The 22,242-nt window shown below is 38.3% G+C and overlaps 1 protein-coding gene across 1 annotated transcript in view; it reads right to left on the bottom strand.

The window, feature by feature from the left end:
- Window positions 1-22,242, bottom strand: part of LOC129002479 (DENN domain-containing protein Crag) — a 50,113-nt gene that overhangs the window by 15,831 nt on the left and 12,040 nt on the right. Inside the window, exons 4-21 of the mRNA XM_054430314.1 lie at window positions 21,976-22,045; window positions 20,562-20,734; window positions 19,366-19,586; window positions 18,286-18,411; window positions 16,843-16,987; window positions 15,863-16,038; window positions 15,073-15,238; window positions 13,557-13,698; window positions 12,505-12,650; window positions 10,542-10,694; window positions 8,105-8,316; window positions 7,751-7,874; window positions 5,854-6,050; window positions 5,274-5,443; window positions 4,863-4,964; window positions 2,901-3,017; window positions 2,111-2,300; window positions 880-1,432 (exon numbers count right to left, since the gene is read on the bottom strand). Of these exons, the coding sequence (XP_054286289.1) occupies window positions 880-1,432; window positions 2,111-2,300; window positions 2,901-3,017; window positions 4,863-4,964; window positions 5,274-5,443; window positions 5,854-6,050; window positions 7,751-7,874; window positions 8,105-8,316; window positions 10,542-10,694; window positions 12,505-12,650; window positions 13,557-13,698; window positions 15,073-15,238; window positions 15,863-16,038; window positions 16,843-16,987; window positions 18,286-18,411; window positions 19,366-19,586; window positions 20,562-20,734; window positions 21,976-22,045 (3,183 nt within the window). The remainder of the gene's footprint in view (window positions 1-879; window positions 1,433-2,110; window positions 2,301-2,900; window positions 3,018-4,862; window positions 4,965-5,273; window positions 5,444-5,853; window positions 6,051-7,750; window positions 7,875-8,104; window positions 8,317-10,541; window positions 10,695-12,504; window positions 12,651-13,556; window positions 13,699-15,072; window positions 15,239-15,862; window positions 16,039-16,842; window positions 16,988-18,285; window positions 18,412-19,365; window positions 19,587-20,561; window positions 20,735-21,975; window positions 22,046-22,242) is intronic.

The raw sequence follows: 22,242 nt of genomic DNA on the forward strand, positions 1-22,242 counted from the left end.
TTGACAGACGAAGATGGTTTACATAAATTCGGGAACCAGTTCCATACACGACGCGGCACGGGCAGACGTTTAGTGATGACTTTGGGAACTAGTTCCCGAATTTATTTTAATCGTCTTCGTCTGTCAATGTCTCGTGTTTATTTATTTAAATGTTAGTGTTTTTGTGTGTTTGTAAAACTCAACGATCTCGCAAGAGTGACAACAAGATCCTGATGATGAGGTTATAACCTTGAAACCGGTTGCTCTATACAACAAATGTAGGATCACAGACGGAAATAGGTTATCTTAAACCATTTTAATACAAATAAAATTGTCTAATGTGTGAGGTAAGTGAATTGTATCCTGCATAGCTTATAAGACAAGCTTACACTGGCCAGCCTGTTTTCAAGGTAAAACAGTAATAATAAACGTGTAAACATATACTTTGTGCAGATGCTTCATCATAAATTAGTACAACAGCTGTTTCGGTTTGCCAGGACAGCAATGTTGCCACTTTTGTCTTGCCGCTGCTTTGTATTAGAGGAAGCTATGTCAATTCAGGTGGGGCTGCAAATGAGGTATTTTAACCCTAATGTAGTTTTTTCCAACAGGTTGAAGTAGCTAGAGTAGGATTACCACAACCCCCTCCCCCCCAACCACCCCACATAAAATCCTAACACAAGAATGATGAGATTCAAATGGAGTGAGATGCCTTGTGTAGTCTTTTAACTGTTTTAGTTATAATACCAATACCAATGACAAGGATAGCTGGGTCCTGTTTCTAACCATCAAAATGTTGTATTTCAGGACATTTATTTCTAGAAATCTAACCTACTACCACAAATCACCAGACTACCGTATATTACAGTAATAGATTGGTTGTAAGCACAATCTACTCACAGGTGCTCCTGACTGGTCCAGTTCAATCTCCGAGCCTACACGAGACACGGTCTTGTGCGTTTCTTCAGTCCGTTTCTCAATTTCCTCCACCTCACTCATCAACGCACCCAACGGATCGTTCTCCGTCACAGGAGTCCTCGATGGAGATTTGATCGGAGATTTGTTTAGTGACTCACTGCTACTTTTGCCTCTCGGTTTGACCTCTCTGCGGGTCCACATGTCACTACCGATCTTGTTCATCTTGTTTGACAGCGAGGAGAGAATCTTGGATCGCTTGGTCTGTGCAAGATCATCACAGCTGCCAGTCCCGTCCGTCGAGCTGCCTCCCAGGTTCTCTGTGGACGAGTCGCAACTTCCCGTCTCAGTGCTTTCCTTCAGCCTGCGCAGGTTGAGGCTACCACGTCGTCGGAACAGTGACTTAGACACAGTGGTAGGCTGACTGAGCCTGTTTCCCGTGTGAGGTAAACGGCCGTTCCTCTCCAACACAGAGTCCTGCTGCCGCATCACTTGTAGCTTGGCCAGGATACCAGCGTCGTTGGCAAAACTCTCTGACCTACAGATAAAATATGTGATGTACGATTTTAGAGGCTGAGAATTACGACGATAACAGCGTTCTCCTATGTTAGTTTTAGTATTTAAATATTTTTCATGGTGATGTGTTTTTAAGAATTTCAATGACCTTTTGAGGATTGAAAATTGTGCTATCATCTTCCGAAATTAGTCATCTAATAATAGAAAATGTATTGTTACAAAAGGTACATAAAAGTAACATATATTTTAGTTAAAAACTAACGGTTAAAACCGGTGAAAACCAACCAATGAACGCTTGGATTATTACAATGATTAGAATAAACTGAAAACTGAAGAGTGGTAGTATGATTTTCAAACATAACAAAAACAAGCAAGTTTAAGAATATTCTAGTGTGGCTGGTCACCTATAAAAAAATCAAACAGCTACACCATCATTATTATCACGATAGGCCTACAACTTTTAGACACCACATAATTTATTGTTATGTCTCCTGAAGTTTCCAAAATACTTTGTTCATATTACCTAAGTAGGCACAATATTTCTTGAATTCTTCAACTTTCAATACAACACTTCTAAAATCTGGTCATCTCTCTGGCATAGGGTTTAAAATCTGGTGTAAGGCACAACAGGAAGTCGATCTTAGAAAAAACTCAACAGATTAGATATGTTCAACCACTGTGCGTGGAGTGTTTCACATACCTGGTTAGCAGCTTGAAGCAGTCAGCCTCCGGCTTGGGACTGGTAGGGGTGTGTTTGAGAGGAGGGTGCGGCTGTCTAGGCGTTGACTCAGAGAAGCTGCCTGAGCGCAGTCTGGGACGAAGCTCTTCCTCTCCCCCTTCCTCTACCACGGCCCCTCCACTGGCCATCAACACTCCTGCACTGCTCTCAACTGTAGAACAAACATTCAGTTACAAATGTGATAGTTTATTTCCCCTGTTTCCTCCAACTGATTGAGCACTATAAGATTGATGCTTGTTAAAGAAAATGACTTGAGAATGGAATTCTGAGTTTATTCCCTGTTTTAGTGAATTTCCCTAAAGGGAAGAAGCTACTACCCTAGCACAGAAAGATCTATGCCATACTTTTCCATTTTGATGTCCCCAGAGGCCAAAACACTATTAGTTGAATTTTTTTGTTTATAACAATTGATTATTGTTGAACTGGTTTACAAATTCGGATTCGATAACAGTTGTAAATTTGAGATTTGGATTAGATCCGGGTTTGATAACGGCTGTAAATTTGAGATTCGGATTTGAGCCAGATTCGACTCGGGACTAATTAAAATATTCGGATTTGATCCGGATCGATAAAATCTGTACAGCTATGATTCGGATTTGAACCAAAACTTCTGGATTTGCACAGCCCTGAAGAATATAGTAACAAATATTTCCTGTTACCACACTTCAGTGTGCGGAATCAATTCTATCTAAGCCCATTGTCAACACTTCTGTGTATTTACTTCTATGTATACATAGAGAAGTTTATTTACATCCTTGTTGTTTGATAGCAGAGGTCGGGTTCCACAGAGGCAGACCAGACGGGCGAACTATACTTCCATGTCTTGTACGGTAACGGTCAAACGCAGCAAAGTCCAACGAATTTGGGCCTGAAAACGATTACACTTTTTAGCAACCAATGAAAGTTAAAATCTTATTGTAAAATCACTAACGCATACATTATTATAAAAAACTACTAAGCCATTCTGATTAGATTATTATTGTTGCTCTACAGCAGATACAGTAGAGTCTTAATTGTTGTATTTTGGACTATCCTGGAACTTTCCTTGTTATCTGAATCCCTGCCCACAATCGAGTCCTGTGAAATTGAAATTGTACACAGTTTTTGAGCGGGATGAATTGTACACCAATATTATTCAGTGAGGATTGCTTCAAAAGAATAAACGTTAGATACATTTCAAGAAAAGAAGAACATGAAGCCATAATAATGTGGGCAAAGGAGAAAGGAGAAACTTAATGAATTCAATAATTTTAATCACGTTTTGACATTTATAATGGTTTTTACATTTTTTCTGAGTTTAACAACCTTGTTGTGGCCGGTTTAGGCTAGAATATCAAAACTCTACTGTATTAAACGGATGTAATATAAATTCATTTAGTCAACTAATTCAAAAAAAGTTTAGTGATCATAATTTTAATCTACTTAGAAAAAAATCTCTTATTTTGAATGTTGATGGTTATAAAACAAGAAAACCCTATTGGCAATAGTTGAACTATGTTATTGATCAATATATTTGAGAATTGAACCAAATAAAACTTATATACAAAGACATTCAAAAATCTTGTTTATATCAAGACACAACAATTAGTAAAATGTGCTAAATGATCTACATTAAACCACAATACATAACTGGCAGTTATTCAACCAAGAAGTTGTAGATTAGTCTTGTTAAAGTTAGTATATACCTTTATGCAAGCCTGAAACCCAGAAATGATATTAGTTAGTATAAGAATGTTTCGATTCTGCAGTGTGATTGTAGTACCATTTGAGAGTAGGGATGGACAGATCCCAAAATTTCAGAAAATTTTCGGGGAAAAAATATTCCCAATTTTTGGGACGTAATTACACTTTATTTGGGAATTCTTTGGGACGGGATTTGATCCGATTGTTGGCGATTTTGCCGCTTCGTGAGTGACGATGATGCCGCTATCTTGAGAGATGTTCATGATAGTTCCGCGAACACAGGAGACAAAGTCATTTCGACAATCGCGCAGTGACCGCAGAGTAATTTTGACGATCACCCTGTGACCGCAGAGTCATACCGAGGATACCGCCGAAACCGCAAGTCAAACCGACAATCACGCCGTGACCGCAAATCATACCGACGATCAGGCCGTGACCTCGAGTCATATCGAAGATCACGCCTTGACCGCGGAGTCATTTTGACCATCGCGCCATGACCGTGATTCGTGATCGTGCAGGATGTTCAGAATTCGTCTATGACCAAAGAAGATTTTCTTGATTTTGCGTAACCAAAAAAGATGTTCTAAATTTTGCAGACTATAGAAAATGTTTCCGATTACGCTGAGACAGCAATAAAATGTTTTCATTCTCGCTATTAGTCATAGTATGTTCACGAGTTTGCCATCACAGGGAAGGACAATCAGTAATCAAAATTTTGCCAAGACCAAGGAAGATGTTCTCAATTAGTCAATTTCACAGAGACTGTGCAAGATTTGTGCAATTTTGCGTAGATTGGATTTAATTAAATCCAATTGATGTCGCAACTATAATCTCAAATGGCACAAAAAGTTAGTTGCTATAAAAATGCAAATATGATTAGTTGGGTTAAACAACAGTTAATAAACCAAAAGCAGTCACCATGCTGCATGACACCACAACCATAAACGGAGTCCCCAGGCACCATACACCAAGTCGTGCTGTAAAGATCTCTTTAGGCCCTGAGCCAGTTAACGGTGTAAGAATGACATACCACTATCATCATCACTCTCATGTCCTGGCTCTACAGTGTCTGTCTGGCCACTCTCCTTCACCTCACCTCCAGAGCTGACATATCCTGTGTCCGACTGACTACCTACAAACAGTCTTCAAGCTACACTACACACTTAGTTTGGCATATACACAGGAGAGTCCCAAGGAAAAGATGTAGTCCCCTGGGGGCTAAGCGAAGGTGTTTTCAAAATGATTTAACAAGTTTATGAAAAATTCTGGTATTACAAAATGCCGTTTAGCTTAATTTTTTGCAGGTGGTAATATCTGATTGAAAAATTTAGAAAGAAATATTTGGATTAAAATCTAACAGCAGTTTTAAACTTCTTTTAGACTCATTTTCATAACTTCAAAATCTAGTCTTTCCATCTTAACTGATAACAAATTTTCTTACCCGTAGGTTGAGGGTCGTGAGAGGTGGCGCTGTCTATGGATGTGTGAGACACTCCGTCCACCGCCTCTGCTGTCAGAGAGTTGCCGTCCTCTGTGGCAGTTGACAGCCGACGATGTTTGGCACAGCGGCGTCCAGCCTGACGGAACAGCGCTGCGCCCATCACCACGTTCCTACAAGCACCCTTGACTTGGAATTCTCAAGTTGACAGAGTATCTTTGTGGTCCAGCTGTCACAGGTTTTTCACTCAAAGACAATATAGTTGTATGAGATGCTTGCAGAGTGTGACACTGTATTTTATTTTCTTTCTTAGTTTTTACAACTTTGATCATCAATTTGACATAAGAGGGTGGATTTTTGGTAAGTATATTTTGGAGGTCATAAGGTTGAATAACGCTGTTATAAACTGAAAATTGGGACTTCACTCCCAGTGGACCAGGGATAAATTTCTGCCGATCTCAAATGGATTTGATTTAATTGATAATGCCGTGTTCCAACAGCATCTAGCCTAAAAGAATGTAAAAAACAATTCCTAACAAAAACCTGGAGGAATGAAAAAAGGATAACCTAGGATGACACACACCTGAGTTTGTTCCACAACAGTTGGCTGTTGTTGTGCATGTCCGAGGGCCAGGTGGACTCCAGCACAGCTCTGTTGTAGAAGCCGTATGTGATGGCGTTGGGCTGCAGACCTGACCTCTTCATCAGGAACAACAGCTTGACTGCCAACACTGGCTGACTATACACTCCACACAGCTGCATCATCACTCTGTAACACACCTGCCACACAAACATTGATAGATATCTTGCAGATACATGTTGTAGAAGCTGTATGTGATGACGTTGGGCTGCAGACCTGACCTCTTCATCAGGAACAACAGCTTGACTGCCAACACTGGCTGACTGTACACTCCACACAGCTGCATCATCACTCTGTAACACACCTGCCACACAAACATTGATAGATATCTTGCAGATACATGTTGTAGAAGCTGTATGTGATGACGTTGGGCTGCAGACCTGACCTCTTCATCAGGAACAACAGCTTTACTGCCAACACTGGCTGACTGTACACTCCACACAGCTGCATCATCACTCTGTAACACACCTGCCACACAAACATTGATAGATATCTTGCAGATACATGTTGTAGAAGCTGTATGTGATGACGTTGGGCTGCAGACCTGACCTCTTCATCAGGAACAACAGCTTGACTGCCAACACTGGCTGACTGTACACTCCACACAGCTGCATCATCACTCTGTAACACACCTGCCACACAAACATTGATAGATATCTTGCAGATACATGTTGTAGAAGCTGTATGTGATGACGTTGGGCTGCAGACCTGACCTCTTCATCAGGAACAACAGCTTGACTGCCAACACTGGCTGACTGTACACTCCACACAGCTGCATCATCACTCTGTAACACACCTGCCACACAAACATTGATAGATATCTTGCAGATACATGTTGTAGAAGCTGTATGTGATGACGTTGGGCTGCAGACCTGACCTCTTCATCAGGAACAACAGCTTGACTGCCAACACTGGCTGACTGTACACTCCACACAGCTGCATCATCACTCTGTAACACACCTGTCACACAAACATTGATACGTATCATGCAGATACATGTTGTAGTGATGACGTTGGGCTGCAGACCTGACCTCTTCATCAGGAACAACAGCTTGACTGCCAACACTGGCTGACTGTACACTCCACACAGCTGCATCATCACTCTGTAACACACCTGCCACACAAACATTGATAGATATCTTGCAGATACATGTTGTAGAAGCTATATGTGATGGTGTTGGGCTGCAGACCTGACCTCTTCATCAGGAACAACAGCTTGACTGCCAACACTGGCTGACAGAGCATTTTGCTTATCACCTTGAATTTCACCCAAACCGTTCATTATTCTTTTTAAATGGTCCTCTCTCACCAGCTCTACTACAGACAGGTAAATTTCTGATGTGTTGAACACTGTAGCTGGCCAAGACAAAATGTTAACCCTTTGTCTCCTAGATGAACAAATTACACGCTGAAAACAGTATGGAAATTAATCAGACCTAGCTGTCTTTCCCATCCACTGGTCGACCAAATGCATGACCCAAAATCTGACTCTCAGGCTGCAGCATGTTAATATAGCTTTAAGCCGTTTTAGTTAATGTCGCACACATAGCTGTAAGTTAAGTTTCAGTTATGTTGGTCTTACATCCAATGTATTGAATGTTGGCACCAACAGACCAAATCTGCCATGATAAACAGTTACACACCCATCAATGATAATAGAAACAAACTCAGCTATACGGTCTAGGCTAATTTAATAAAATTCTCTTAAGTTTAATTGTTTAATTCAATCAGCTCTGTGGCAGACTGATACCAATATGACTTTGTTTACCAAAATGGTTTGAATAGGTGTAATGTCAGAAAGTAAGCGTGAAACACAAACTTGTCTCGTCCCTTGACATACCTCATCCCTGATAGTGAAGCCAGCCTTGTGTAATCTGACCAACAACTCTTGTGCTGATCTCAGTGTGGCAGCAGCACGACCTTGAGATGCCAACACCTGACTGGGGAGATGGATGAACCATATGCTGCAACACACAGAGAATTAGCGGAAATTTAATAAATAGGGATCATAGATCATATTCATCCCTCTCACACCAATGCCCAATACACTAACCATTAGAATAGCAAAACACCCATTAGACTTAGGATGAAGAAAGAAGTGATAGTAAAAAAAATCCCTAAAAGTCCATTTTTTTTATTTTAGAATTTTCACAAATTACATCAAGGTTTGAATGTCCCACTAATGCATACCTACCTATAGCAAGTTCCCAGTAGCAGTTTGGCCCACAGTTCCGGAGAGCTAGCGTACTTCCTGGCTAGTTTCTGAGCAGACTTGATCTCATGTTTGGTGCGCCGAGCCATTGGACTGCCTGGCGCCAACCCCCCCTCCCCACCCCTGGCGCTAGCTGCCTTCAGCAGAGACTTGGGCTCTTTGTGCGAAAACAGCAACGGGTTCAGGCTGAAGCCCTGTGAGATACATGGTGGATTTATAGTTTAACCATTTATGTATTCAAATAAAATAGCAATTAGCTAGATCTAAAATTGATTATAAACATTCTGAAAGAAATCAACAAGTTCATCTCCTGCTATCACGCCATAATAGTGAGTTTTTGTCCGTGCATACTTTGCAAGATGTCCACTATCACAATAACATCAAAATACTTCTGTCAATCAAAGAAATTTTTTAATTCTTTTAGAACGAAAAAGACATATTTCTCCTATTTTTCACATTTAACTTCTCTACTATTTATTATTACATTGAATTTCAACATATTTGGTAGTTGTGATTTTGATGCTTCATAAATAGATTATATGTTTTAACATTTCAAACTGTTCTGGAAATTATAAACCTTCCTTTTTGACAAATGGTCGTTTTATAGTTTTCCTACAGTCACCCGACAAAGTTGGCTTCCTTGTACTGTTTATAGTACAGAAAGCTGCTAATTGCTGCATATTTATACTTTGCCGTACAGTTTATACTTTGTCGTACGGTTTATACTTTGCCGCACATCAGGATTCCAACGAAACAACACAAAACAGCGTGGTTCTATTATGCCTGTAATCCGTGTGCGCTTGGAAATAGGTTGGCAACACTTAAAGATAATAATACTATGAGCAGCTGATTGACTATTATAACTACGATTTAACCTGTCATTTCGTGTTTATAGTTTCGATATTTCTGAACTTTCTGGACTTTTCTTTTAAACGTTTTTAAAACATTCCTATAATCTTAATAAAAAAGAAAATACCTTTAAAGCATTTTTTTTAGGCGCGGAAACCAGTTCAAAGTACAAAAACATACGGAACTATATTCTCAAAACGGGGAGCACATTTCTTGCCGAGGAAAAATAGCGGAGTGATACGGACCAGGTCCTACTTTCTCTAACTTAGGGCACCTATTTGTGTTGCCAGCTGAACCTAAAAACGTGTTGTATAGTGTTTGAAAGACTAATTATTTATATGCTTTATAGTGACTGTAGGAAAAATATAATGTGTAACACGAGTGCAAAAAGCCTTCACTAGTTACACAAATAACTATTTATTCCTGTAGCTAGCCAGTACTGAGTGATTATAAAATCAAATTATGATGATTACTGAAAGTTTTACCCCAAAACTAGACTTAACTACTCATTTAAAATTGATTACATTTTTGGAATTATTCGTTGAATGAGGTATCCAGAAACACAAATGTAATTAAATAAATATATCATCCTACACAAGATTTACTGCTTTACTCATTTTTTGAAATGGAATTACTTTACCCATTCTCAAGCGTTTGCCAATGATGAGTAATTACTCAATACTCGAGTACTTTTTCTCCCCTACAGGTACTGTTAGAACTTGAATATTGTTTTGCAAAGCATTAGAACAGCAATTTTGTTTTAAACAATTTCAGACTGCAGGTATCGTTAGTATTATAAAAGCAAACATATCTTGTGGAGAGGCCTAAAGCTAAAAAGTATTTTGAACCACTGGGTCTTAGCAAAAGATATAGTTTTAAGGTTAAACTTATCAAGGATTGGTAGCATTTGAAGAGCAATTAATACAAAAGCGCTCCAACAGTTGTCTTAATATTTTTGACTCACTGTATTCCGGCATATCCATTTGTAACTTTGAATATTGGAAATATTACTTATCTGATTAATTTTTCTGTTCACGGTGGCTCAGTGGTAGCGTCTTTAACTGATAAGCCCCCAGGGATGCTGGTTCAAGACTGAAAGCTCACACTATAGCCGGGTTTACACGATGCCAGTTGGCGAGACAATTGGCAGGAGACAACTGACTGGCTTGAAATTACTGGCTTCGTGTATTGGCCCGCCAATTGCCCCGAAATTCAGTTGTCTCCGGGAGTAGACTGAGGACAATGAGCTGGGCCCAGTGAGGCCCCCACCCCTCGAAAACCCAGTTTTCGTGACAATTGGTGCAGTGTAAACGGTGTAGAGGCCAATAGCACTGTCTTGTCTTTTGGCAGTAGTACCCTGGTTCACTGTAAAATGCCTGGGAAAGTGTTGGCCACGTGTGAACAGGTTCTCGTTCAACTTGCCTGGCCTACGACAATTCCGCAACCACGTGAGGACAATTGGCTAAGACAATTGGCTTGCCTAACTGGCATCGTGTAAACCCGGCTTATGACCGTAACGGTACTTTACTGTACAGACTAGTAGTGTATGGTGACAGACAGTCAAGTTTACCTCGTAGGTGTAGGTGTTGTCGACAGGGAGACCAGCAGGTTCTGGAGGCATGATGAAAACCGTTCGCTCACTGTGATGAGACTCGTCCATGTCTAACAGTCTGACCTCCCCGTCCTGGAACAGGTGCTTAGTCTTGGCTCGGGCCACGGCCAGCTGACTCAACAAACATGCACATGCATCATGCCTCATGCAATAATTAATAAACTGTAAATACAGGCGAACCTCGTAGATCCCACACTAAGTTCCGGCTTTGCTAAGGAATATATAAGGGGAAAAAGAATGAACAAACAACTAAGTTACCAAAGGAAACACTTCCAGGGTAGCTTACAAAAAGTTCACAAGACCATTCATTTAGTATTTCACCAGGAGCTTTTCAGAAGAAAAGTAATATAATCAAAATTAGTATATTAAAATTCACATGGTGCTTTAGGATCACTTGTAAAATTAAATGGTTGAAGTTAGCCTACCTGTTGTCGGTGATCCTACTATCATCTATGGCAACTAGTTTCAAGATTTAAGTCCCACCATCAGGCATCTTTAAATGTCATCACTCAAGTTGGGGTCGTCGGTTAACACAAAAACATGAACAGAAATGATAAAATACGGAAGGACATTACTGTAAGAATATACAACAGACCTTGTCTACCTGTGTCGGCCTGTACTCAGTTGTATATATTCGTACAGTTTGTATTTTCTGTTTGTTTGGTGTTCACTGATGACCTCAACTTGAGTGATATGACATTTAAAGATGCCTGATGATGAGATTGTAATCTAAAAACTGGTCGCCATAGACAACAGTAGGATCCCCGAAAGACAGGTAACTTAAACCATTTAATTAAAATTAGAATCATTGACTTCTGAAAAAGTTCCCTAGTAGGGGCAAAATATTAAATTAACTTTGGTGAGCTATTTGTGCACTATCATTAACCTATATTCAGTGATTTTTATCATTCCGTTTGGGCAAATAAAATTTCAAAGCAGCTTGTTCACTTGAAAAAATGCCACCAGAGCAAATTAAACAGCATTGCAAAAACATACAACATAACATGCTAGGTGGATGCAGCAGCATAAATTGGCAATGAGTTCCGCTAAGCAGGTCTAGTAGCAAAAACACTACACTACAAAAACTTCTGCCAATGCTATTCCGGAGATTTTTGAGTAGCCTCTCAAATTTCTCAATGTGTTGTATTAATTAATTGTCTAACTCTAAAAATTGATAACAGTTTAATAACTCACTCGATAATATTACATTTTAAAAGACTGAAAAAGTCCTAACATGTTATATAAATAACAAACAACCTATATACATGATAGGATGCTCTTTGATGAGCATTAGCTAAGTTAAAGACCCAAGCAACCTCTACGACCAATGAGAGTTTACGCAAAAACAAAACATTTTAACTTATAGTCAGTTAAAGTTACAATCTGAAAAGATCACCTAAGATTTACATCTTGTGTTATCTACTTATGATTTGACAAAACAACCATACCTGAGTATTAGTGTTATACTGTTATATATTTGTCAAATCATTATTTCTAGCAATATTGTGTCAAGTTGAATACAAATAACTGCAATCAATTTTGTGCATGTTAAAACAGTTAGTTGAGTTAGTAAATTGATCATGCCTTACAACAACAATTTTTCAACAGAATAATGAATTATAAATTACAATACATAATTCCCTGCTTGAGTTGTTTTTATTTCAACTCCTCTTTACTGAATGCAGGCCTGCTCTGTTTAACCAAGAAATTTTACTTAACAAACTGAATTTAAAAAATTTTTTTTACAAAAGTATCGTTCTTTTGCACTGACAATCTTTGCGATTCAATGTGTTTTTAAACATTTCTCTTTTAAAACATCACTCTCGTTGGGTTTAGAGCAATACCATGCAACTATAAAAACTTTCTTTTTTTATCAATAATATTTTTAATGAGTTGATCCAGATCATGAAGTTGAACATACCTTTTCAGTGCAGTCATCAAAAAACGCCAACCCAGCATCCATATCGGAAACAAAACTTCTTTCTTCAATAAACCGTATGAACATTTGTGTTTTGACAATAAGTGCGAAAAACTTGTTGTCTGACTTATCCCGTGACAGGGTAAAGGCTGTAAAAAATTAAACATCTCATGCGGTAAATGCAAATATTTTGGGACCAATAGTTTAAAGTTGTTTATTATTTCATCACTAGGGGCTAAAACTTTTAGCCCCTATTCAAGTTCTATTCTTGATTGACTATCTAGGTAAAGCGGAGGTTGGAATTGAGCGAAGGTTGAAAAGACACGGTCAGCGCAATTGATAAATATATTTTTTATACTCCACTTTTCTTTTAACTGGATAAAAACATTGTTTGGCTTTGAGAATCAGCTTCAAAATTGTATCTAGACTAGTTTTGTTAATAAATGTGCACAATTGTTACTGTTATTTGAACTAGGTATCACTTTGCCAACACAATGAGCCGCAATATACAGCTGACGACTACACCGGATTAATCTATCCTAGGTTCCGATTATTTAGGTTCCTAGGTTATTTTTTGGCTGTGTTTCGGTTGTGGTTAGGGATAGGAGACTCTTTAGCCCCACAACGCATGTATTGAAACGACCATTTAAGCTGTAGTGTAACAAAAAATATTTTAAATGATTGTAATAAAAGAGTGTTTCTTTTGCTAGGACGAACAAAGATACTGATAAAACCTTATAAATGGATGTATGCTTTAATTTTTGTAGGAATTCAATTCATTAACAAAAATACAATGTTGGAAAGGTAAAACAATGTAATGTTGGGCCAGTGGTTATAGGGCTGGCCGTAAAATCAGGAGGTTGCTCGTTCGACCCCTAGTGGTATCGATTGTGGATAAAGATATCAAAGGTCAATGTTAGATAGTAACAACTAACAAGATCGAGTTTTTAACTTTTTTTTTAACAAAAACCCTTAGAAATTGCCAACAGTGTAGAAAAACATATTTAAAAAACAGTTATATACTTGAGTTATAGACATTAAAAAATCCACAGTACCTTTAAGATTGAAGAGGGAGTTGGTATCGGTAGTGCCAACAGTAGGTGCTTTGATGATGGGCAGCAAATAGGAACGATAACCCTTCAAAATGGTGGCCATGAACCTCAGAAAGGCCTCTTGGATTTCCACCTCAAAATTTAACTGTTAAACAATATTATAGTGAATACTTTGATCCCTAAAACAACATCACAATCAATTTTACATAGGCTCCTATCTCTAAAAAAAGTTAAAACTCAATTTCAAATTACCCTTTTTTCTAACAAGTTCACAACTCAATTTCCAGAAGTAAAGTTTAATTTTAGCAGTGATTGACACTAAATTATAAATTTGTCTAAGGATAGAGTTTTGCTAGCTAACCAGAAAAAGTTAGATCCCAGGATTGATAAATAAATACGCAATACCATGTCACATAGAATAATACGGATATTTTGTATTATTATAATCTAAGGCTTACCTTACGATCCAATTGATTTATTGTGGAGTCCTAGGTTTCCTACCTAACCTAGGTCTCCACAATTTAAATCAATTTGATCGTAAGGTAAGCCTTAGATTAATAATGATTAATAACGATCCAGAGGCTATTTCTCCAAAGGATATTTTGTCTTGATCGCGGGTAAAAATCTACAGAAAATATTCTTACAAGTCTTATATTAATTAGGAGAAAATATCTGTGTGTGTGTGTGTTATGCTTATGAGACCTGTTTACAATATCTATTAGCCATTGGAATTTCTTGGGTTATCTAGCCGAACTCTATCTCTTCATAAAATGCTTTTCAGTCAGCTACTTAGCTTTGCATCGAAATAAATAAATAATTAGTTTCATTTTTACAAAGATTTTACAATGAGCTCCTAGTCATTCCATACCAATTGTCTTGGCAGCAAAGTGGTTATAGTACTAACATTCGATCTGAAGGTTGCTGGTTTCATCTCAGTGGAATAAATTCTAGACCCATATGCCAGAGCCCATATGTCTTCAAGCTTATCAATTAATGAAGCTAATTAACAAATTATTTATATTGAATGGGAACAGGATTAGAGGTTATGCTGTTTGCCTTAAAAAAAGTTACATTAAATATTCAAAAATTCTACTTGCATCCAGTGCTCCATTTGAAGGGGATCGCGGCGGAACGGAATTCCGGTACCTCTCTTTCGGAAAGATAAAATTGTAGGCATAAGTAGGTACATAAAGAGGCACAAATTTCATTATATAGGTTACAGTTTCGGCACCTCATTTTTTTTGCAAATCGAGCACTGCTTACACCTGTTAGAGCATGAAACCACTTCCCCAAAGTACGATAATAACCTTCCCTTAACCCCAAGACAATCATTCTTTGGAGATAAGACCGGGAACTCAAAAATGACCACAAATGTATAAATATAGAAATAATAGAGTAAGCCTATGGCAATGTTTGCTCTCCCTGAACTCGTATCTGTGTAATTTGTGTAATTATGTTAAATATAACCTAGGCCATCCTACAATCATGTCAGGGATAAGGAGTTCAAACAGAAGTGTACCTCTTTGCGCTTCATCTGGAAGTCCAGATCTATGGTGTTGGCGGAGGAGATACCACTCTGCAACAATAGATGCAACTTGTCGTGCAACTTGGCCAGAGAGTTGCGCAACATCCGAGCTGGCTTCTTGGGTAGAAACGACATGTGCAGATTGTACTTGGCTTCTCCCCTAGAAAAATCTTTATCGTAAACTACCAAAGTGGACCAATCTATAGAGACCAGCTGTCGCCAATTCTTTATTTAAAAAAGAACTTAGTTGAATGAGCTACTCACAAAGAGCACTATTGCCAAAATGAGAAAATATTATTTTCTGGTATTATGACATCTGATGTGGAATGCTATGAATCTATGCTTATTGAGAGCTATAGCGACTGTTATGACCCATCAACTATGTCGGCAACAAAAAAAAGGTAGGGCATAGTTTTAGGCACTGGCTGACACAATTATGTTCTTTTTTAGTAAAAAATTGTGACAGTTGGGATGACTACTTCAGTATCCAATAGTCGATGGTTAAACTAAAATATATTGAACTGAAACTTACTTAAATTGATAGTGTTGGCTGCTAGACTTTAAATCAATAAAAACTATGTTTCTAAAACCTGAGACCCAAAATAAAAATTACTGACTTGAACATTCTCTTCCTCTCAAAATTATCTTACTTTCAACTGACGAATCATGAAAATGTGACAAGTGGTCACCTCAGAATCTTCATATAAAAGACCATGCAGATTTTAATACAGAAGATAATTGAAAAACTTAATATTATAGCAATTATTTTAGCAAAATCACTCACAATGTTATTATGTTTGTGTCCAGATCAACACAGACGACGTCTCGTGGAGGCTCAGAGAGGTCGAAGAACCGAGAGTCAACTCCGATCAAGAACGGCAGCGGGGCATGCAGAAGTTCTACTAAGGAGATTGGACACAGAGGGATGTAGGGGCACTGCCACTTGAAAGGGAAGATGATCTGGAACAGTTGTACATTGTATCACACAATCTGGTCGATTCATATATAAACTAGGGATAGACAGAATTATACCTTTAGTTCAGACCTTAGATGTGACGGATTTTTAGTTCCTTCCTAGTTATCAGTTCAGGGACCATCTTCCAGTGAAATCTTTAGTTATGCATTCAATATCTTGAGCAAAAATTCTTGCAAATGGCAATTCAGTAACAACAATAACAATTTGTATAATTAATCACGCTGTTCTATGTCATCTTAACTTTAATCTGTGATCGTGGCCCCATCATTAATCCCCCACAATCCCAAGGACATCACTATTGTCACCTGCAACACCAGCAAAATCATGATCATCATCCTCGATTGTGAAGATGATTTCGCCTCAAAAGGTATTGTAGACATCTCCAGAGTTTTTAGAGGCTTTGTAATATTTTTTAATGAGAAATCATATTTTCTCAGGGTTTTTTTTATAAAAATAGCATATTTAAGAACCAACATACAAATTTAAAAGAATCATTCTTATTTTTGTAAAACCTCTTTTGTTTTCACACATTAACATCAATCATTGATATGCAAAATAAATTAAAACTAAAGCATACAAAAGGAGGAATTTTACCTGATCTTTCAGTTAGAAAACTCAACAATCTTTACAATTCAGATATATTTTAAGTTTGAACCCTTAAGACATCTGCAACCTCATCTGTTTTCAAATACTTATTAGGATGATATTTTACATAGATAAGTGTCATGATAGAATTCATGGATAAGTAAGATGACCTTCAGTCTTATCAAAAGGTGCTAATGACTCACCATTGATGCAGCCTCGGCAACAGCAGTCAGCACATCAGGCCTCAGTGAGTGTATCAGCAGTTTCTGCTCAGTCAGCACACACAACAGCAGCATCAGACAGTTGTCAGGACCAAGGTTCATCAGCAACTGCCTGAACCCTGCACCACTGTAACAAGGAAATAGTTACAGCTACTCATCAAGTGTCTAAAGTAACCTCAGCAACGAGAGTCAGCACGTCAGGCCTCAGTGAGTGTATCAGCAGTTTCTGCTCAGTCAGCACACACAACAGCAGCATCAGACAGTTGTCAGGACCAAGGTTCATCAGCAACTGTCTGAACCCTGCACCACTGTAACAAGGAAATAGTTACAGCTACTCATCAAGTGTCTAAAGTAACCTCAGCAACGGCAGTCAGCACGTCTAACCTCAGTGAGTGTATCAGCAGTTTCTGCTCAGTCAGCACACACAACAGCAGCATCAGACAGTTGTCAGGACCAAGGTTCATCAGCAACTGTCTGAACCCTGCACCACTGTAACAAGGAAATAGTTACAGCTACTCATCAAGTGTCTAAAGTAACCTCAGCAACAGCAGTCAGCACGTCTAACCTCAGTGAGTGTATCAGCAGTTTCTGCCCAGTCAGCACACACAACAGCAGCATCAGACAGTTGTCAGGACCAAGGTTCATCAGCAACTGTCTGAACCCTGCTCCACTGTAACAAGGAAATAGTTACAGCTACTCATCAAGTGTCTACACACTTGGAGACTGAGTCGGCCGACTATCCTACTGTGTGGGCGGGCAATCGGCAGACAGTTGACAGACAGTCGGCCGATTGTCTGCCGACAGTCTGTCATCACAGTTTCGGATACAAGATTCTTATCTGCTTTGGGCTCACACTACCCAGCCAATGTTACTGTGTTTGTTGGTATGGCGACCAAGGAGAACATGATTATTATATCGGGGGTGCAGGGTTTCCCTTCAAATGGGAAACAGAAAACACTGTATTTTGTCTCCAGAAACGCGGAAATTTGTCTGCCGACACTCGGCCAACAGTTGGCAGACAGTTGGCCGACTATCTGGAGATATCGCTGGATACAAAAGGTAACACTAAGGAGACAGTTGGCCGACAATGTTTCCGGAGACAAATCGCCATGTGTGGACTAGGCTTACATATGGAAAAATATTTAGAAAGTGAGCAATAGCTGTAAAGCATTCAGTTATTACCAAACGTTATTACTAATCAAGACATAGCATGCTAAAGAACCTTAAATCAATTAAATTCTAGGTCATCTTTGGAATTAAATTACATGACACTCAACTACAGATTTTATAAGTCTCATCTCATGTGAGGAAATACAAATATTCACAGGTAAACAACACAAAAAATAACTTAATGGCAGCAAATAATAATTAATTCTTCCATCACAATTTACAAAAATACTTGCTCTAGTCAATATTTAAGCACACCTGCGTGGAAGAGGCAGATCTTCTGGTTGTGTAAACATGAGCAAATCTTCAGGAGAGAGCTGCAGCAGGATTCGAGGACGCTGCACAGAGGGGAACGGCACCTCCTGCAGTAGATGACTGATATACCTAAAAAATGGAGAAGCTTTTGATAAATGACGACTATAGTGATTTTTTGCAACATAGAAAAACACAACCACAAACAATTATTGCAGAAAGTACTAGTTGTGTATGGCTCTAACTCTAAAGATATAATTTAACTTTGGAAAAACTTCCAAATTCATGACAAGTAGATGAGCTTGACATACAAGTTGTTAATAAATGTAGAGTAAGTGATTCATAATAACACCAAGGATGATTATATATAAATTGCAACAAGTCCTTCTTTGTCTTGTAGTAGAAATTGTTGTTGTTAGTTGTTATCACACTTTCTTATATCTGTGTAATGATAATTTAATACTTCAACGATAACAATTCAATTCAATTCATTATATTATAATCAATGAATTGAATTGAAAAACAGCAATCCTTAGTTCTTTGTCGATTCTGCAATTTAGGGTGATTATAGAGGTAAATTGTTGATAAAAATCATTTATTTAAATCTAAGCTATAAAGGGAGTAAATCTAATTATGTTACTTAGTGCGTCATAAACTTAAGAATTTTCAAAAATTGAGATTTGAACACCTACAACCTCGATGACAAACTTCAGCCCAAGGCAAATGTTATTTTTTTAACACACTACTACAAGAGAACACATCTGGATCAAATTACCCCAACTGACAAAGGCAATTTGATCAGAGATAGCGCTGACTTTATTCCCCCAACTTGTTCCTACTACTCTGACTGCCAATGTAATTTTTCAAAGAACACTTATCGTAGCAAACATATTTTTTTGTATTTACATTCAGTGTTCCTATATGTGTTGTGTATTTCAACCCCCAAAAAAACTGCAGACCCCTACAACTTTCAAACTCAGTTATCTGGGAACGACCGTGTCGTTGGCAAGTTTCTGTCTGTGGCACAGTTGCACCTAGAAGACTTAGTGTCTGTAGAAGCATTATTTTGTAGGTTAAACTTCTTACCTCTCGATAGGGACAGCATGGCTTCCTTCGCAGGACATGCGGTACAGAAACAGCAGGAACTTCTCAAAGGTGTCAAAGAAAGGCCAACAGGAGAGCAGGCAGATACATTTGTTCATGTTGTATGTGACAGTGTCGCCCTCTGGGTTTAATTTATGAAGCTGCTCCTCTGTCAGTTTGTCTGGCGGAACTCTCTCATAGAACGTCACAGCTGATCCATACACCTTCACAGACAAGGTTACCGACACTATTATACTAGGAATCAATGAGAATAAATCAGAAGATCTTCTTTTAGTCTTAAAATATGGAAGAGTTTTCTTAATATTGCCTGTAAATTTTAACTAAGTTTATTTTAACTAGTAAAACTAAAAAAAATCTAATAACGTACATCTAATTATTCCTCTTTACGAAAATTTGATCAATTCAATTTTTTCATCACAGAAATTCCTAACAAGATGCCTGAGGTTTAGCAATGAATATGTGACATTAAATATAGAATTTATGCAATACATACTGTTCATACAGGATACATTAATACTCCTAAATGTTTAAAAAAATCTTTGTATAGTAGAGCCCATATCCATGTATCCGACCATAACGGGACCGGGCCAAGGTTGGAACGGCCAAAAGGTCGGATCTCGGTAGGAGCATTACTTGTCTTGGTGACAACGGCAATCGTTTTCCACGATTGCGGCAACACCCGGGAGGATATCTTGCGGTATCTGGAACACCGGTAATCGTCTACTGTGACCACAGCAACACCTGTGAGCATATCCTGCAGTCTCAGCGACACCCGTTCTCCTACCGCACCTGTGGCAACATCCGTGAGCACGTCTTGCAGTCTTAGTGGCACTGATATTCATCACTCGTGATTGCGGCAACACTCGTGAGCACATCTTGTGGTCTTGGCAAGAGCAGTCATCGTCGGCCGTGATTATGGCGACAGCCTTGATTGGCCATTTAGTTCACAGAACGTGCCTGCCATTATCACCCCATACAGGAAACAAGTAGACAGTCAGACACTAGGTCGGATATCCTATGCTGAGATCCGATATGAGGGCTTCTACTGTATTCCGAAATGATCAAGAAACTAGAGATTTTGAAACTGGTAACATTGCGGCAAACATATTGTTAACAAATTCAAGAAATGGGTAGTTGTACATAATTTTCAAACTGCTTACTCTCATGAGCTACATTACCTTCTGCGCTGCATCGGATACAGTAAGTACAAATGTTGAGAAGACAGGGTCCGGCTGACGAGCTGTCGAAGGCCAAGCTTCCAGAGTGGCTCCCATTGGTAGACAGAACAACGGCACAGAGGGTGGGAGGGGGAAACTGTCCTGGTCGTGGTGGGGGTAGCGCGACAGGGTACCTACAGATAACAAAATGTGCAGTAATGTCAAAGATGTAAAGTAGAGCACGAGGGCCTAGGTTAAGAAGTTTTGGTTGGATAGAAGGCTTACTTGAATAGAAAAATAGTTCTCTCTGACACAAGAAACACGAAGAACTTGAGTAAAGTAGACTTTCTTATTCAGATAAGTGTGCTAACAGAAGTGTAGAATCTAATTGTCAAATAACGAATGTCCTGATTTAAAAAAAATATGAATAAGATGCTCGAAAATGCCTCGCATGTTGAATATTATTATTATTGTTACTTGAGATTAGGATGCAGCTTGGCTCACTTAAACCCAAACATGAGTGAAGGATAAGTGTAGAATAACATGAGGTGTATTGTATAGCTTAACGTTACTGACTAGGAACAGTTTTTTTTGTCAGGATCATTTTTGAAAACCCAATGATCAAGAACTGCTGGGTTAAGGTTGGTAGGAGACCATCTTGAATCCAACAGAAAAGGCAGAAAACTTTCTTTCTTCAAAGTGGGAAGGTAAAAGGAAATTACAGAGCATTTAAAACATGTTTTGTAATTAGATAAATGATTAATTCAAGGAAGTAGTGGGGGAATATAACCAAATGGACTAATTGAAATCAGTGTAATATTATGGAACATTTAGTGGAAACTGGAAATTAAGTCTGGTCTCAACAGGCATATTAGCCCTTTGGACTATAAATTTTAAAGGCATTTTTTCATCCATGAAAGAATTGTAATTTTTAGAAGGTGTTCAGTTTGTGACATAATTGTATAATCTAGCACTTATAAAGTCTTTAACAATGAACATGTCAGATTAGCAAGAAAGTGTCTACAGTAAGAATATTTAACCCACGAAATGTAAAAACCACGAATGTGGTTGCTTGAAAAGGTCAGAGTTGCGAAGGATAAATAAGGCTTGATACATTTTTTTTACCCCAGAACATGTGAATTAAAAGAGTTCAGGGAACCTAGTAGGGATTGGCAACAGGATGTTTTTTATCATTGGATCTTAAGGCATACTTTAATAGGTTGTAAAAAACCATGTATGGTATGACTTAGGTAATACTTAACTCAAAATTAAATAAATTTCAGAATTTTTTATGATTTAACTGTAAAAATATCTACAGATTGAATATAAAAGGTAGGCTAAGCCTCTTGCAATAAAATGTTGACAAAATACATTTAAACAGAACAAATTGCAAATTGGTAAAAAAAGGTATATGTAGAAGTGTATTTAAACTAACCTGGTTTATAAGTAATGAGATTTGGTCGATTCATAGACTTCTTGTAACAAATAAAAATGTCGGCTCCCACCTGGATCAGAATCACAATATTAACATTGATATTTTATTAGGGATGGACGGGATTGAATTTTTAGTTCGGGACGGGACGAGACGGGATTTTTATTTCCTTCCCGATTTTCGGGACGGGACGGGACGGGATTTTATTTGTGCATAAAAAGAAAGTCTTGAGTATTGCAGTTACCAAAAAAAGACATACAAAATCAATTT

This window comes from Macrosteles quadrilineatus, unplaced genomic scaffold, assembly GCF_028750875.1.
Source record: "Macrosteles quadrilineatus isolate MER2022 unplaced genomic scaffold, UCM_ALF_1.0 Scaffold_9__3_contigs__length_116548681, whole genome shotgun sequence".
NCBI classification, from domain to species: domain Eukaryota; kingdom Metazoa; phylum Arthropoda; class Insecta; order Hemiptera; family Cicadellidae; genus Macrosteles; species Macrosteles quadrilineatus.